Source organism: Ranitomeya variabilis, chromosome 2, assembly GCF_051348905.1.
Source record: "Ranitomeya variabilis isolate aRanVar5 chromosome 2, aRanVar5.hap1, whole genome shotgun sequence".
NCBI lineage: Eukaryota > Metazoa > Chordata > Amphibia > Anura > Dendrobatidae > Ranitomeya > Ranitomeya variabilis.
In genome coordinates, this window is record NC_135233.1 from 401,070,717 (window position 1) to 401,087,732 (window position 17,016).

At 47.1% G+C, this 17,016-nt stretch overlaps 1 protein-coding gene across 1 annotated transcript in view; it reads right to left on the reverse strand.

Moving 5' to 3' along the window:
• Window positions 1–1,638: 1,638 nt before the first annotated feature.
• The window catches only part of XPNPEP2 (X-prolyl aminopeptidase 2), a 95,175-nt gene continuing 79,797 nt past the window's right edge, over window positions 1,639–17,016 (reverse strand). Inside the window, exons 21-22 of the mRNA XM_077286511.1 lie at window positions 5,163–5,261; window positions 1,639–2,016 (exon numbers count right to left, since the gene is read on the reverse strand). Coding sequence (XP_077142626.1) covers window positions 1,816–2,016; window positions 5,163–5,261 — 300 coding nt within the window. The 3' untranslated portion in view covers window positions 1,639–1,815. The remainder of the gene's footprint in view (window positions 2,017–5,162; window positions 5,262–17,016) is intronic.

The following is a 17,016-nucleotide window of genomic DNA, read 5'->3' on the forward strand; positions in this document are numbered from 1 at the left end:
GAGTCGAGTGTAATCGGCCGACCACTGTGAAAAGTCGGGTTTCGGCCGAAACACGAAACCCAATGAAGAAATTTTTTTAATTCTCTCTATATCTCCCTCTCCCTCTCTCTCTCTCTCTCCCTCCTAAACGCTGATTTTCCACATCGCTCCCAGAACGCTCATTTTACACTTTGCACATCGCTGTAATGCACGCGAAAAAAAATGCCTGTTGTTGTGTACGCCCCCTAACACCTACGTCAGCACTCTAACGCTCCTTCATTGGCTGCAAAAATGGCGCTAAACGCGTCATACGAAACGCGACTTTCGCGCCTAGATCGCGTACCGCATGGCCGACCCCACACAGGGATCGGGTCGGGTTTCATGAGACGCCGACTTTGCCAAAAGTCGGCGACTTATGAAAATGAACGACCCGTTTCGCTCAACCCTATCTATCAGCCATATCCTCCTTCTTCTCCTCTCGCTTCCACACACTTAATGTGAACAAACCTGGACTCATCATCATCTTTCCTCCATCTCACAGATCTTCCTTACCTGACCTATCTATCACAATAAATGACATCACGCTTTCCTCTGTCCTGGAAATCTGCTGCCTCGGAGTAACCCTTGACTTTGCCCTTTCCTTCACACCGCACATCCAAGTTCTCGCCGCCTCCTGTCGCCTCCAGCTCAAAAATATCTCCAGAATCCGTCCATTCCTCAACCGTCACTCTACTAATGCTTGTGCATGCCCTCATCATCTCCCACCTTGACTACAGTAACATCCTCCTCTGTGGCCTACCTTCTAACACCCTTGCACCTCTCCAGTCCATCCTTCACTCTGCTGCCCGACTAATTCAACTCTCTCTTCGCTACACTCCTGCTTCCCCCCTCTGCAAATCTCTTCACTGGCTCCCATTCCCTCAGCGTATCCAGTTCACATTACTAATACTGACCTACAAAGCCATCCATAACCTGTCTCCTCCATATATCTCTGAACTAATCTCCCGATATCTTCCCTCACGTAATCTCCAGTCCTCCCAAGGCCTCCTTCTCTCCTCCACACTTAGCCGCTCCTCACCCAACCACCTCCAAGACTTCTCCCGAATATCCCCCATCCTCTGGAATTCTTTGCTCCAACACTTCCGACTATCAACCACATTCAGATGCATCAGACGGAACCTGAAAACCCACCTCTTCAGGAAAGCCTATAGCCTGCACTGACCCTGCTACCTCCTCACCACTACCGAAGCTACCGCCTCACCAACACCGCAGCTCCTGCAACCCCCCGACCTACTGTCTCCTTCCCCACCATCCTGCAGAATGTAAGCCCGCAAGGGCAGGGTCCTCGCCCCTCTGTACCAGTCTGTCATTGTTAGTTTGTTTACTGTAAGTGATATCTGTATTTTGTTCGTTTCCCCTTCTCATGTACAGCACCATGGAATCAATGGTGCTATATAAATAATAATAATAATAACACCTTGCTGGCTGCTCGTCAGTGTCCAGGAGCTGACTTTTCCATACGTTTCTATGGACAGTGGAGGAGGCTGGACTCATGTGATGCCCGCCCTGTGAAGTCCAGACCACTGCAGCTACCAATATATTCATTAATGCAATATTTTACGCACAAACAATAAACAATAAAGCACAGACCACACGTGATTCTTCCCCAGTATTTATTATGTAAGATGTTCTGAGGAGTCCATACCAGGAGGTGCGATGTACAAGGTGCCTCATGCCTCCCTGCAGAAGTCACAGGCTGATGAATGACTGCGCCCCTTTAGTGTCTATTAGTAGTGACAGCCACATATTGCCTGTGCACGGGATGGCGGCATTATCTCACGCTGTGGTCAGCTGTATGCACAGGCTGGTGATGGAGCTTACAATGAGGACACCAATGGAGGTTGCGATGGCGGCTCCGTGTGACAGGGGCTTAGTGTTTGCCTCCAGCCATCTGAATGCCTCGTGAAGATCTTGTTTTTGTAATACGGGTCCCAGAATTCTTCGGATCTTCTCATAATGTTTGTCTACATGTTGAATCTACAGAAGACAAAATATATGATGTGCACTTGTCTCTATCACCAGTGCCGTCACCATATGAGGAGTGTCCCAAACCAGGGGTGGACATATCATTGGTGCAATCTGGGTGACCGCACAGGGGCCCGAGAGGTCAAGGGGCCACTATCATGTCCAAACCAGGGGTGGACATATCATTGGTGCAATCTAGGTGACCGCACAGGGGCCCGCGAAGTCAAGGGGCCACTTTCACCTCCAAAGCAGGGACCCTCATCTGTTTGTGTCCACCCGTGCCCCAATCTCTGCCTTTAACTATAGGATCTGTGACATAATGGTATTAGCTCTGCCCTAATCGCTCCCTTTAACCATCTGATCACTGCGCCCAATGGTATAACCAGTGCTGCAAACATTGCCTTTAACTGTCTGGTTATTTCTGCTAATGCAACACCAATAACAAATCCTATCGTGGTTAGCCAAGCATAAATAAATACCTACAAACAAAGGCACCACATGCACAATATTGTTTATAAAAAATCCTTTATTAATGACAGATAAACCATCAAAGTGGTCATAAAATTGCCTGATGCGGCAAAGGTGAGACACAACAAACACAAAAGGTGGACAATTAGCCTAAAAATAACAATACTTAATGTAGATTTGAACAAGATGCTATACACATGGGAACTAGATATATGAGGCAAATAAGATATACAACATAGCAGGGCACATAATAAGATATATAAATATGACACAGCAAAAATAGTTGTAACATAAGTACTTAGGACTGGTACATGACACGTGAAGATCACATAGTTTAAGTAAACCACACATACTGGTCCGTGAGCTGTATAAAAAAAGCCCTTGTTAAGCCATATGGCCACAGGAACTACCTAAAAACAAATGTTATACCCACATGAAGAGAGAGGTCCAGGAGTCCACCACACCCGACGCGCGTTTCGCACGGAAATGCTTCGTCCAGGGGTGGATAGACGTTGGACAGGTACCTTTTTATATAAAACAGATGGCCACAGAAGTGAGTACAGCTGATACACGCCAGCGCTACAGACCGGAAGTCGTCATCATCATAGCGGCAGTAATATTGCAGCGAGCAAAGGGATGCATCCACAAAAGATTGAAAATTAAGAAAGAAACACTCCAAAAATATAGAGGGACACTCCTCCAATACGGGGAGAAGTGAAATGTAAAGTGAATCAAAAGTGCAAATGCCGTACAGCGGAGAACTTCCGGGTGAGCATCCGTAAAGTGAAACAAGTGATGTAAAAAGGTCAGGGAAATAAATAAACCAGTGCCACTGCGTAGCCGTAACTAAGCGACGCTGAAGCGCATATACATAAAAGTGAACACCACTACAAGTGAATGAATGAAAACAACTTATAACGAATCCTCATAGAGGAACCATAAAGGTATGAACGCCATGAAGAAATTAGATTAAAAACAGCTTAAAAATGCACACTAGCCCGCAATTAGATATGAAATAAAGTGCAAATGCAATACACATAATTTAAATTATGTGTATTGCATTTGCACTTTATTTCATATCTAATTGCGGGCTAGTGTGCATTTTTAAGCTGTCACTAATTTGTATATTTCTTTCAGCTTTTCTTCATGGCGTTCATACCTTTATGGTTCCTCTATGAGGATTCGTTATAAGTTGTTTTCATTCATTCACTTGTAGTGGTGTTCACTTTTATGTATATGCGCTTCAGCGTCGCTTAGTTACGGCTACGCAGTGGCACTGGTTTATTTATTTCCCTGACCTTTTTACATCACTTGTTTCACTTTACGGATGCTCACCCGGAAGTTCTCCGCTGTACGGCATTTGCACTTTTGATTCACTTTACATTTCACTTCTCCCCGTATTGGAGGAGTGTCCCTCTATATTTTTGGAGTGTTTCTTTCTTAATTTTCAATCTTTTGTGGATGCATCCCTTTGCTCGCTGCAATATTACTGCCGCTATGATGATGACGACTTCCGGTCTGTAGCGCTGGCGTGTATCAGCTGTACTCACTTCTGTGGCCATCTGTTTTATATAAAAAGGTACCTGTCCAACGTCTATCCACCCCTGGACGAAGCATTTCCGTGCGAAACGCGCGTCGGGTGTGGTGGACTCCTGGACCTCTCTCTTCATGTGGGTATAACATTTGTTTTTAGGTAGTTCCTGTGGCCATATGGCTTAACAAGGGCTTTTTTTATACAGCTCACGGACCAGTATGTGTGGTTTACTTAAACTATGTGATCTTCACGTGTCATGTACCAGTCCTTAGTACTTATGTTACAACTATTTTTGCTGTGTCATATTTATATATCTTATTATGTGCCCTGCTATGTTGTATATCTTATTTGCCTCATATATCTAGTTCCCATGTGTATAGCATCTTGTTCAAATCTACATTAAGTATTGTTATTTTTAGGTCTAATTGTCCACCTTTTGTGTTTGTTGTGTCTCACCTTTGCCGCATCAGGCAATTTTATGACCACTTTGATGGTTTATCTGTCATTAATAAAGGATTTTTTATAAACAATATTGTGCATGTGGTGCCTTTGTTTGTAGGTATTTATTTCTGCTAATGGTATAACTACTGTCATGGGAATTGCCTTTAAACGTCTTCCCTCAATGATATGATCAATACCCCAAAGTTGCCTTTAACTATGTGAGCCCGGCCCCCAGGGTGTAATCAGTGCCCCATGCCGCAGTGGTGAGATCTGTGCCCAGCACTACAGTCACAGCTTCAGTCGTGTTAACGCTGCCATAATGGTGGAGTAGGACCAACACTATTCTCACTGCCTCAGACTCCGGCCATATCCACCAGTCCGTGCCCCAGTTATCAGCCCTCCAGACCAATGCCCGCCAGCTAATGCCCTCCACCATCTGGCCCGTGACCACGTGGAATAATTAACTCTTCCAACACTACAGCCAGTTTGTCACCAGTCTTATAATGGTGAGATCTATGGCTCTCATGGAGGATCAGTGATCACAATGCTGTGACCGATGCACCCACATGGGGATCACTGACCGAGATCTGATTCGGGAGGGAAACACACGGGAATGTCACCGGGACTCTGCAGCGCCCTCTGCCAGGAATCAGTGGTGTCTGCAGGATGCGGTGTCGGGAATCCTGCACTTCTGTTGGTTGCATTCACTACTCACCTGCACGTCGGTCATTATGCTCGTGTCAATCAACTTTCTGTCATATGGGACTAAGGTCACAGTCTCAAATGTGAGATACTTCTCCCCTCCAAAAATGTTCTGTAGCCAGAGAGAAGGAAGGAGATAATGAGAAGGGGTGAAGTGAGACAACACAAAGGGTTAATCATCCTTCCACAATCCAGTGTTACTATGTAACAAAACGTATCATAAACACTGGAGAAATGGTAAACACAAAGCATCCTCAGCTCCACACACCATACAGACTGCCCTCTAGTGGCCATGGTCACATATGACAAGCAGGAGAAACAGCAGTCTAGAAGCCAGTTCACACATTATACTGTGCACATACATTTCTGCTGGAAGCTATGAATGCCTCTAACATAGAAATGACGATTCGTGTTTGTCCACTGGGATTAGGAACCGTAGACTGTCAACCAAGGTTAGGACAGGAGGAAATACTCCATGTACAGCACTACGGAGTAGGTTGGTGCTATACGAGCACACTCGCTCCATATTCTGTGGGGTCGATAATTACATTCCCCCCACTTTCTCGCTGCGCCTGTGGACTACGCTCAGTGTAAACCCTAGAAGCGCTGTGCTGAGCCGGAGTCCTTTCTGCATCTGGCCGGGTGGAATGGGCCGGTGTAACCGCTCACTATCGGGAAGGGCAATGCTACACGACCCGTGTATGTACGGGCACATAGGGGCAGTAGTGATGAGCGAATATATTTGGCACTATTTGTTACTCGCACGAACAGTACGGTATTCGGGCTGTCCATTACGCGGCGAGTAATTTGGTATTCACCTCAGTATATTCGAGTGACCCGCCCAGCATGTTTGGCGCTTTATTTGCAGCCAATGAACATGCTGGCACCATCTTTCATGTGACATTACTGTGATCGGCTGCCCGAACGCCAGATGCTTGTTGCGCTGTCATGTGCATTGCAGTGCGGTAAACACCACTTCTGATCGGTGGTGAAATCATGCTCGCTGGTCAGAGCTGTGGGTCCACACTGTCAAAAGACAGCATGAGCGCTCAGCTGTGATCATAGGTGTAAAGTTTACCTCCGGTCACTGGTGTCAGCTGATGGGACCACAGCTCCTATCATCTGACGACTACTGCCGCTAATAACAGTGAGAGCAGGAGCGGCGGATGGGAGGATTCATCAACTGCTCCTGCACTATAAATAATGAAAAAAAAAACCTGAATGGGTTCCCCTGTATTCTTGATAACCAGCCAGGCAAAACTCACAGCTGGGGGCTGCAACCCTCATCTGTCAGCTTCAGTAAGGCTAATTATCAAGAATAGAGGGGGGTCCCATGCTGTTTTTTAAATTACTTAAATAATTAAATTAAAAAAAAAAAAAACACAGCATGGGTCCCCCCATTTTTTGACAACCAGCCTTGCTAAAGCAGACAGCTGGGGTTTGGTATTCTCAGACTGGAATTTTATTAAATGATAACCTCAAATTAGTATTTACCAGAAACTATACAAGAACTAATTTAAACAAAATCTTTATTTCAACAACTAGGATAAACAAATCAACACAACCCCTTTTATAAAAACCCTTCTATATAAGACAGGGTTTGACTATCTGGTCTGCATGTATATGAGCAGAGGGATGGGGTACCTATCTGGGATCTAGACCTACACGTCCCTGTGGTGCCCCCTACCTGTCTGCGGGGGTTGGCACCCTCTTGAACGCAATATGGCGCCCCCGCTCCTCGACGGCTGACCCTCAATGCCCTATGGGTCCCTTGTGCACAGTTCGTTGTGGACACCTCACACCTGCCCACTCTTAGGGCCCAAAAATTACAAAACAGTTACCAGATAAGATTTTCCACCCCAAATAACACAATAACAGACAAACTCACTGCCTCTCAAGGCTCAACCAAGTAAATATGGCACACTTAGCCGTCTGTTCTAAGCCTCCTTCACTGGCTATCACACCCTTATGCGTCCCTACCAACAATGCCCTGCCTCACAGCGGAGGTTGGCACCCTCTTGATCGCAAAATGGCGCCCCCGCTCCTCGGCGGCTATCCCTAAGATGCCCTAAGCAGGTCCCTACAGACCATTGAACCCGCTAAGGGAAAGTGCCTATGGGGCTGTGCTGGTGGGCTACAATATAGGCATTAAATCATCATATCAGCAGGGTATGCACAGTGCGTCAGACCTAGTATCTATGTACCATACATTAGCTCTGTTAGTGAATTTATCACACAAGGCAAAGAGAGGTGCAGTGTTGTCTATGTACTAAAGACACATATATTCATATCATTGTTATTTTAGAATATATACATGGTGAGAAAATCAAGATAATAAATAATTAAAAATCTGTTGCACTTATCTGTGCCCAGATCTCGCCTCTACGCGTTTCCCCCCCATGATATGGTTCCTCAGGAGGCACATGGGAAAAAGAACCGTGTGTAACCACATCGGTGATATGCTGTGCCTGGTTGCAGGTGCAGGGATAACACTGATACAGACATGCTTATATATCTCATAAAGCTCCCGCCCACACGGCGGTATTAGGGGGGTTAAATCATACCTGTAGATTGCATTTTGATGCGCTAATGATGGCTCAGATGTCCAGTAGTTGCCCCCAAAACGTATCCTTACATTGCACATGGCGGCCGCCATTATTCCTATGGCATTCTCGGCGTGCCTGTACTGCGCATGCGCCGTTTTCAGACCCTAGAGGTCTGTTGTATTCCTTCAAACTGCGCAGGCGCTCAGGGAGGACTCCATTTTGTTGTGGATCCTATCTCCCTTAAAGGACACATTATCGTCATTGCGACTTATACCGGCACCATTATAAGAACCCCCAAAGAGAATATAGTGCACCGCATACTTGGGGGTAAGGATAAACATGGTGCATCCGAATTACCATATAACTTCTAATGTATGCAATCGCCTCCCATTCATATCATTACACAGTAGTCATGTATCAAATTTAACCCCTATAAAATACCAGCTCATCCATAGATATAACCCTGGGGAACGGTACCAAAAATACCAAACCACCCAAGGTGGGGTATTTCTGAGTTTGCCAGCCTGCACGTAGACCACTTCACATATAGCTTGGTAGCCTTTTATAGTCATGGCTGTACACCTCCATACAGTAAGAAACCCCCTTCCCCCACCTGCAATAATTTTATCCTTACGCCCATCACTGGCGAACAGTCAGAGTTACGTTCTTGGGTAACTCCTTATTATTATACATTGCGAACCATCTATTAGGTCCACATAGCCTTTCTAATCATGTCCAGGGACCGGGGAAGCCTGGATCTATGCAGACAGTTCACACGAAGCAGCTGTAGGTTAGTCGCTCATTGAGTCCCCTAGGGACAACTGACTCCATTCTAAATATCCACTGGGTCTCTTTTTGTAGAATGACCCTATCCCAATCACCCCTTCTCCCATTTTGCTTCACCACCTCCAGGACACAAAAGGAAAGTGTCCTATTTTCTCCCTGATGGAATTCCCAAATATGACGTGCTATGGGGGTGTCCCTGCAGTTCTTAATGTCACCCAAATGTTCCCCGATTCTCCTCCTCAGCTCTCTCTTGGTCTTCCCTATATAATTTTTCGGACAGCCACACGTAGCCATATAGACCACACCCGTGTCCTGGAGGTGGTGAAGCAAAATGGGAGAAGGGGTGATTGGGATAGGGTCATTCTACAAAAAGAGACCCAGTGGATATTTAGAATGGAGTCAGTTGTCCCTAGGGGACTCAATGAGCGACTAACCTACAGCTGCTTCGTGTGAACTGTCTGCATAGATCCAGGCTTCCCCGGTCCCTGGACATGATTAGAAAGGCTATGTGGACCTAATAGATGGTTCGCAATGTATAATAATAAGGAGTTACCCAAGAACGTAACTCTGACTGTTCGCCAGTGATGGGCGTAAGGATAAAATTATTGCAGGTGGGGGAAGGGGGTTTCTTACTGTATGGAGGTGTACAGCCATGACTATAAAAGGCTACCAAGCTATATGTGAAGTGGTCTACGTGCAGGCTGGCAAACTCAGAAATACCCCACCTTGGGTGGTTTGGTATTTTTGGTACCGTTCCCCAGGGTTATATCTATGGATGAGCTGGTATTTTATAGGGGTTAAATTTGATACATGACTACTGTGTAATGATATGAATGGGAGGCGATTGCATACATTAGAAGTTATATGGTAATTCGGATGCACCATGTTTATCCTTACCCCCAAGTATGCGGTGCACTATATTCTCTTTGGGGGTTCTTATAATGGTGCCGGTATAAGTCGCAATGACGATAATGTGTCCTTTAAGGGAGATAGGATCCACAACAAAATGGAGTCCTCCCTGAGCGCCTGCGCAGTTTGAAGGAATACAACAGACCTCTAGGGTCTGAAAACGGCGCATGCGCAGTACAGGCACGCCGAGAATGCCATAGGAATAATGGCGGCCGCCATGTCCAATGTAAGGATACGTTTTGGGGGCAACTACTGGACATCTGAGCCATCATTAGCGCATCAAAATGCAATCTACAGGTATGATTTAACCCCCCTAATACCGCCGTGTGGGCGGGAGCTTTATGAGATATATAAGCATGTCTGTATCAGTGTTATCCCTGCACCTGCAACCAGGCACAGCATATCACCGATGTGGTTACACACGGTTCTTTTTCCCATGTGCCTCCTGAGGAACCATATCATGGGGGGGAAACGCGTAGAGGCGAGATCTGGGCACAGATAAGTGCAACAGATTTTTAATTATTTATTATCTTGATTTTCTCACCATGTATATATTCTAAAATAACAATGATATGAATATATGTGTCTTTAGTACATAGACAACACTGCACCTCTCTTTGCCTTGTGTGATAAATTCACTAACAGAGCTAATGTATGGTACATAGATACTAGGTCTGACGCACTGTGCATACCCTGCTGATATGATGATTTAATGCCTATATTGTAGCCCACCAGCACAGCCCCATAGGCACTTTCCCTTAGCGGGTTCAATGGTCTGTAGGGACCTGCTTAGGGCATCTTAGGGATAGCCGCCGAGGAGCGGGGGCGCCATTTTGCGATCAAGAGGGTGCCAACCTCCGCTGTGAGGCAGGGCATTGTTGGTAGGGACGCATAAGGGTGTGATAGCCAGTGAAGGAGGCTTAGAACAGACGGCTAAGTGTGCCATATTTACTTGGTTGAGCCTTGAGAGGCAGTGAGTTTGTCTGTTATTGTGTTATTTGGGGTGGAAAATCTTATCTGGTAACTGTTTTGTAATTTTTGGGCCCTAAGAGTGGGCAGGTGTGAGGTGTCCACAACGAACTGTGCACAAGGGACCCATAGGGCATTGAGGGTCAGCCGTCGAGGAGCGGGGGCGCCATATTGCGTTCAAGAGGGTGCCAACCCCCGCAGACAGGTAGGGGGCACCACAGGGACGTGTAGGTCTAGATCCCAGATAGGTACCCCATCCCTCTGCTCATATACATGCAGACCAGATAGTCAAACCCTGTCTTATATAGAAGGGTTTTTATAAAAGGGGTTGTGTTGATTTGTTTATCCTAGTTGTTGAAATAAAGATTTTGTTTAAATTAGTTCTTGTATAGTTTCTGTATTCTCAGACTGGTAATGGGCCATGGATATTGGCCCCCCAGCCTGAGAATAGCAGCTCGCACCTGCTTAGAAAGGCACATCTATTAGATGCGCCAATTCTGGCACTTTGCCCGACTCTTCTCACTTGCTCTGTAGCGGTGGCAAGTGGGGTTCATATTTGTGGGGTTGATGTCACCTTTGTATTGTCCGGTGACATCAAGTCCACGGCTTAGTAACGGAGAGTAATGGCTATAAACATCGGCCCCCAGCCGTCGGCTTTCCCTCTGCTGGGTTAAGAAAATTACACGGGAGCCCACGCCATTTTTTTCAGAAAAATAATATTTTAATAAACATTGCACACATTGTACTAATTGTATTTGTCATACAGGTGTATGTGTGTGTGTGGGTATGTGTGTATAATTATATAGTTATATAATTATATATTTGCGCATATACTGTATGTAATCCATCTCTTCTATGCTGTCGGCTCCGGCTGTGATTTGTGATTTTACAGAAGCCAGCAGATGTAATACCGGCTTTTCTTCTATGTATCTTTGTAAGATAGCGCTTACTGCGTGTCTTGGGGGACACTCGCTTGGCAACGGGATAAACGCACACAGGCACGATTTTCTTACAAAAACAGTCTACTTGGTTTATTTCGACGTCAGCACAAACCACAACCTCAGGAACTTGGTAGCATGCAACAGCCTGAACACAGTCTGTACACATTCAGCTTTACAGTGGAACCACAGTCCCTCACTGACCCCAGTCAGCATAACACGGATTACAGTCCGTTACCTGTTGGCGACCATCACTCAGGTTCCCAGATGCTTCTTATCCTCAGAGGTGTCCCACAGGCGTCTCTCACTGACCCCGGTCAGTATCACTCACGGTTATCAGACCGTCCACTCCAGAAGTATCTCACAGGCCTCCTTGCTCTGGCTCAGACCAGCCAGCACTCGCTCCCATGTGCCAAACACACCTCCATTACATAGGTGTAACCACACCCAGGTACCTATCACACAGCTAGTCAGGTGATCGTGACATCACCGCAGGTCCTTAAACACACAACCATCTTAGGTGTTCAGACACATCCCTTTTGGGTGGGCATGTAGGTGACTGAACCCACCCAGCTCTCCAACTCACCTGAAAGTCTTCCCAATGTAAAACATGCCCAGGCTTCCATCCAGGCTCGGACTGGCCCACCGGAGAACCAGAGGATTCTCCGGTGGGCCCAGGCACTGACACCTGCTGGCATACTGGCCAGCAGCTGCCTAGGGCCCCCACTGCTCCAGGGGCCCCTTGCCAGTGGCTATAGGGCCCCTGAGTCAAGGGGGCCTCCCCTGTGCCAGTAGCCGCAGCTGGAGACAGGATCCTGTCCCCGCTGCTAAAGCCAAATGAATATTCATGCTTCCCCACGCTCCTATGGGCGTGGAGAGGCGTGAATACCATTTCTCTTTAATAGCGGGCAGCGTTAGTCGCAGGGTGCAGCTAACACTGCCCACATGTAAAGCTGCACCACACACACACAGCACAGCACCGCACACATACACACGCAGGCACACAGACTCACAGAGCAGCTCACCTCCCGGCGTCCTGCTTCCTGATGTCATCATCCAGCAAGCTGCTGTCTCAGTCAGAAAGCTTCCAGGAATCCAGCGAGGAAGAGGCTGCTGGAATGAGCTGCTGCTGCGGGGAGGTGAGCTGTGCTGCGTGCCTGCATGTGTGTGTGTGTGTGAGAGTGAGAGTGTGTGTGTGTGTGTGTGTGTGTGAGAGAGTGTGTGAGAGTGTGTGAGAGTGTGTGAGAGTGTGTGTGTGAGTGTGTGTGTGTGAGGAGTTGCTGCTGCGGGGAGGTGATGTCACGGGAGTACTGGGTAGACTAAGGCTGGTTACCCGGGCCCCTGCGATTTCCCTTAGGCTAGGGAAACCCTGTCTGTCCCTTTCCCAGAAGTTACACTAAAGGTGTGCATGTCTGGGCCGCCAGGCCTGACCCTGTCTCCTGTTTCAGCCCTAAGCTGAGACCACCACCCACCACCCAGTGAAGAGACCACACACCAATCCCCACAGAAAGCACAGACAGGGAAAACTGAAAAATGCACCACGCCGCAGACATACAGGAATACACTATAATGTGCACAGGGCAAAACAAATACAAATATAGGAAGGAGGAATATGACAAAGGATAATACACCACCAGATACGATATTCCTCCAACAAGACCACCACTCCAGACCAGATTCACTAGGCACAAAGCACAAGCTATAATCGGCGACGCCCAAAGTCCAGCGCGACTATTTAAAGGCCGTGGGCGTGACCCAGCCTCCAACCTGATTACCAGCTAGATTAACCCCGAGTAAGCTGGATAAAATCTAGCCGACGCCACTGAGCGTGTAGTGGACGTAAGTGGAATTATTGCTGTCTGTCGGACGCCCTAGTGTGAACAGCATCCCACATGACAGTACCCCGCCTTCTACGAGGGACCCCAGGGCCCTCACGACTTATAGGACCCGGCTTGTCCGGATGGTGGCGGTGAAACATACTGACCAGCCGGTCCGCATGTATGTCCGAGGCAGGTACCCAGGACCTCTCTTCCGGCCCATAACCACGCCAGTGTACCAGGTACTGTAATGTGTGGCGCACTACACGAGAGTCAACCACCTTGGAGACTTCAAACTCCAAATTACCATCCACCAAAACTGGAGGTGGCATAGGCGCCGTGTCCACAGAACCCACCACCTTTTTTAATAAAGATCTGTGGAACACATTGTGTATTTTATATACCGTAGGGAGCGCCAAACGGTAGGCTACCGGGTTAATGATGGCGGCAACCCTAAATGGACCAATAAACCTTGGACCCAATTTCAAGGATGGAATCTTGAGTTTTATGTTTTTTGTGGACAACCACACCCAGTCACCCACACTCAGGTCCGGACCTGTCACACGTTTACTGTCAGCCACTCGTTTGTACCTTGCACCTACGCTTAGCAAGCGCTGTTTCACTCTCCTCCAAACTGGTCCTCCTCTGGGACGCCAGTAGAGCCCCCCTGACGCAGAGTACAAAACTGAGGATGGAGCCCGTAAACACAAAAGAACGGGGACTCCCCAGACAATTCCTGATGGTGAAACTCAGCCAAAGGAAGGAATGTCGACCACTCCTCCTGATTGTCAGAAACAAAACAGCGTAAGTACTGCTCCAAATACTGGTTCATACGCTCGGTCTGACCATTTGACTGAGGATCAAACGCAGAAGAATGCGACAACTTGATCCCCAGCCGTGATCAAAAAGCTTTCCAAAATTTTGCCACAAACTGAGAACCCCTATCAGACACGATGTCAGACGGGACCCTGTGAAGTCTGACCACCTCCTGCACAAAAACCTGAGCCAGAGTCTTAGCGTTAGGCAACAAAGGCAAAGACACAAAGTGCGACATCTTTGAGAACCGATCAACAACCACCAGAATGACCGTGTTCCCAGCAGAGGAGGGCAAATCTGTGATAAAATCCATGGAAATCCAGCAGGACGAGAGCGGGACGTCTTAGCCCTAGCGCACGTGGTACATGCTGATACGTATGAGACCACGTCCTGTTGGATTTTGGGCCACCAAAACCGACGTGACACCAACTCCAAGGTACCCCTAACCCCTGGATGGCCAGCCAGGACCGCATCATGATGCTCACCCAACAAGATGGAGTGGTACAAACGATTTGTTAATGGGAAGCTCTGGTGGTACCTCCACCTGAGCCTTGGCAATCTCAGCCTCAATCTCGGTCGTGAGAGCCGAGACCACTACACCCTTTTGGAGGATGGGTACCGGATCTTCCCGAGGTTCTCCCCCCGGAAAACACCTGGACAAAGCATCCGCCTTAGTGTTCTTAGACCCAAGTCGGTACGTAACAAAAAAGTTGAACCGGGTGAAAAACAATGCCCAGCGAGCCTGCCTGGGGGACAGACACTTGGCTGACTCCAAATACAGCAGATTTTTATGGTCGGTGATAACTGTAACCTGATGGACCGACCCCTCCAAAAAGTGTCACCATTCCTCAAAAGCCAACTTGATAGCCAACAACTCCCTGTTGCCGATATTGTAATTACGTTCGGCAGACGACAGCTTCTTGGAAAAGTAGGGACAAGGACGCAACTCGCCCAAGGATGAGCCTTGTGACAGCACCGCCCCCACTCCAACCTCAGACGCATCGACTTCCACGGTAAAAGGTTTTGATACGTCCGGTTGCACCAGAATGGGGGCCAAAGCAAAACTGTTCTTCAGAAATTCAAATGCGCGCACAGCAGCCTGAGGCCAGGCAGAGAAATTGGTACCCTTTTTCGTCATGTCAGTAAGCGGTTTAGCAATGGTACAAAAATCTTTGATAAACTTTCTATAATAGTTGGAAAACCCAAGGAACCGCTGAAGTGCTTTTAGGTTATCAGGCCGTTCCCAATGCAGCACCGCTTGCACCTTAGCGGCGTCCATTTTAAACCCTGAAACAGACACAATATAACCCAAGAAAGGCAACTCTTGAACCGAAAATACACATTTCTCAAGTTTTGCATAGAGCTTATTTTCCCTGAGAAGCTGTAACACCTGCCTCACATGCTCTAAATGAGAATAAGGCCATGTGCACACGTTCAGTATTTTTCGCGTTTTTTTGCTATAAAAACGTGATAAAAACGCGAAAAAAACGCTTACATATGCCTCCTATTATTTACAGTGTATTCCGCATTTCTTGTGCAAATGTTGCATTTTTTCCGTGAAAAAATCGCATCGCGGAAAAAAAAGCAACATGTTCATTAAATTTGCGGAATTGCGGGGATTCCGCACACCTAGGAATGCATTGATCTGCTTACTTTCCGCATGTGGCTATGCCCACCATGCGGGAAGTAAGCAGATCATGTGCGGTTGGTACCCAGGGTGGAGGAGAGGAGACTCTCCTCCACGGACTGGGCACCATATAATTGGTAAAAAAAAAAAAGAATTAAAATAAAAAATAGTCATATACTCACCTTCGATGGCCCCCGTAGTCTTCCTGCCTCTCAGCGGTGCATGCTGACACTTCCGTTCCTATAGATGGTGTGTGTGAAGGACCTGCGATGACGTCACGGTCACATGACCGCGATGACGTCGCGGTCACGTGACCGCGACGTCATCGAAGGTCCTGCAAACACACACCATCTATAGGAACGGACGCCGCTGAGGAGATCGGCTGTCTGCAGGTGAGTATAACCATTTTGTTTATTATTTTTAAACATTCTATCTTTTAATATTGATGCTGCATAGGCAGCATCTATAGTAAAAAGTTGGTCACACTTGTCAAACACTATGTTTGACAAGTGTGACCAACCTGTCAGTCAGTTTTCCAAGCGATGCTACAGATCGCTTGGAAAACTTTAGCATTCTGCAAGCTAATTTCGCTTGCAAAATGCTAAAAAAAAACGCAAAAGAAACAGGAAAAAAACGCAAAAAAAAAAATGCGGATTTCTTGCAGAAAATTTCCGGTTTTCTTCAGGAAATTTCTGCAAGAAATCCTGACGTGTGCACATACCCTCACGGTCGCATGAATAAATGAGAATGTCATCTAGGTACACAATAACGAATTTCCCCAGAACATGCGAGAATACATCATTTATGACATGTTGAAATACAGCAGGCGCGTCTGTCAACCCAAATGGCATCACCAAATTTTCAAAATGACCCTCAGGAGTATTAAAAGTCGTCTTCCACTCATCACCTTGATGGACTCTTATGAGGTTGTACGCCCCCCTGAGGTCAAGCTTGGAAAACCACTTAGCTTCAGCCACCTGGTTGAACAAATCAGGTATCAGTGGCATAGGGTATGGATCACGAACCGTAATCTGGTTTAACTCCCTGAAATCCAGACACAGGCGAAGTCCGCCATCTTTCTTTTTAATGAAGAAGAACCCCGCTGCCACCGGCGAGGACTAAGGCCTGATGTGCCCTTTGCTCAAACTCTCAGCAATGTAATCTTTTAAAGCTTGCCTCTCAGGACCAGAGATGTTGAACATCCTAGCTTTCGGCAATTTAGCCCCTGGTTTAAACCTAATAGAACAGTCATAGGGGCGATGTGGTGGCAATTTTGAGCAACCCTTCTCTGAGAACACATCCGCGAAATCAAGCAGTGACTCAGGAATGCTTGGAGTCAAAGCGGACAAACATGTGGCCAGGCAATTCTCCTGGCAAAATCCGCTCCACTGAATTATGTCCTGAGTTTTCCAGTCAATAACCGGGTTGTGCATAGATAACCATGGAAAACCCAGAACCA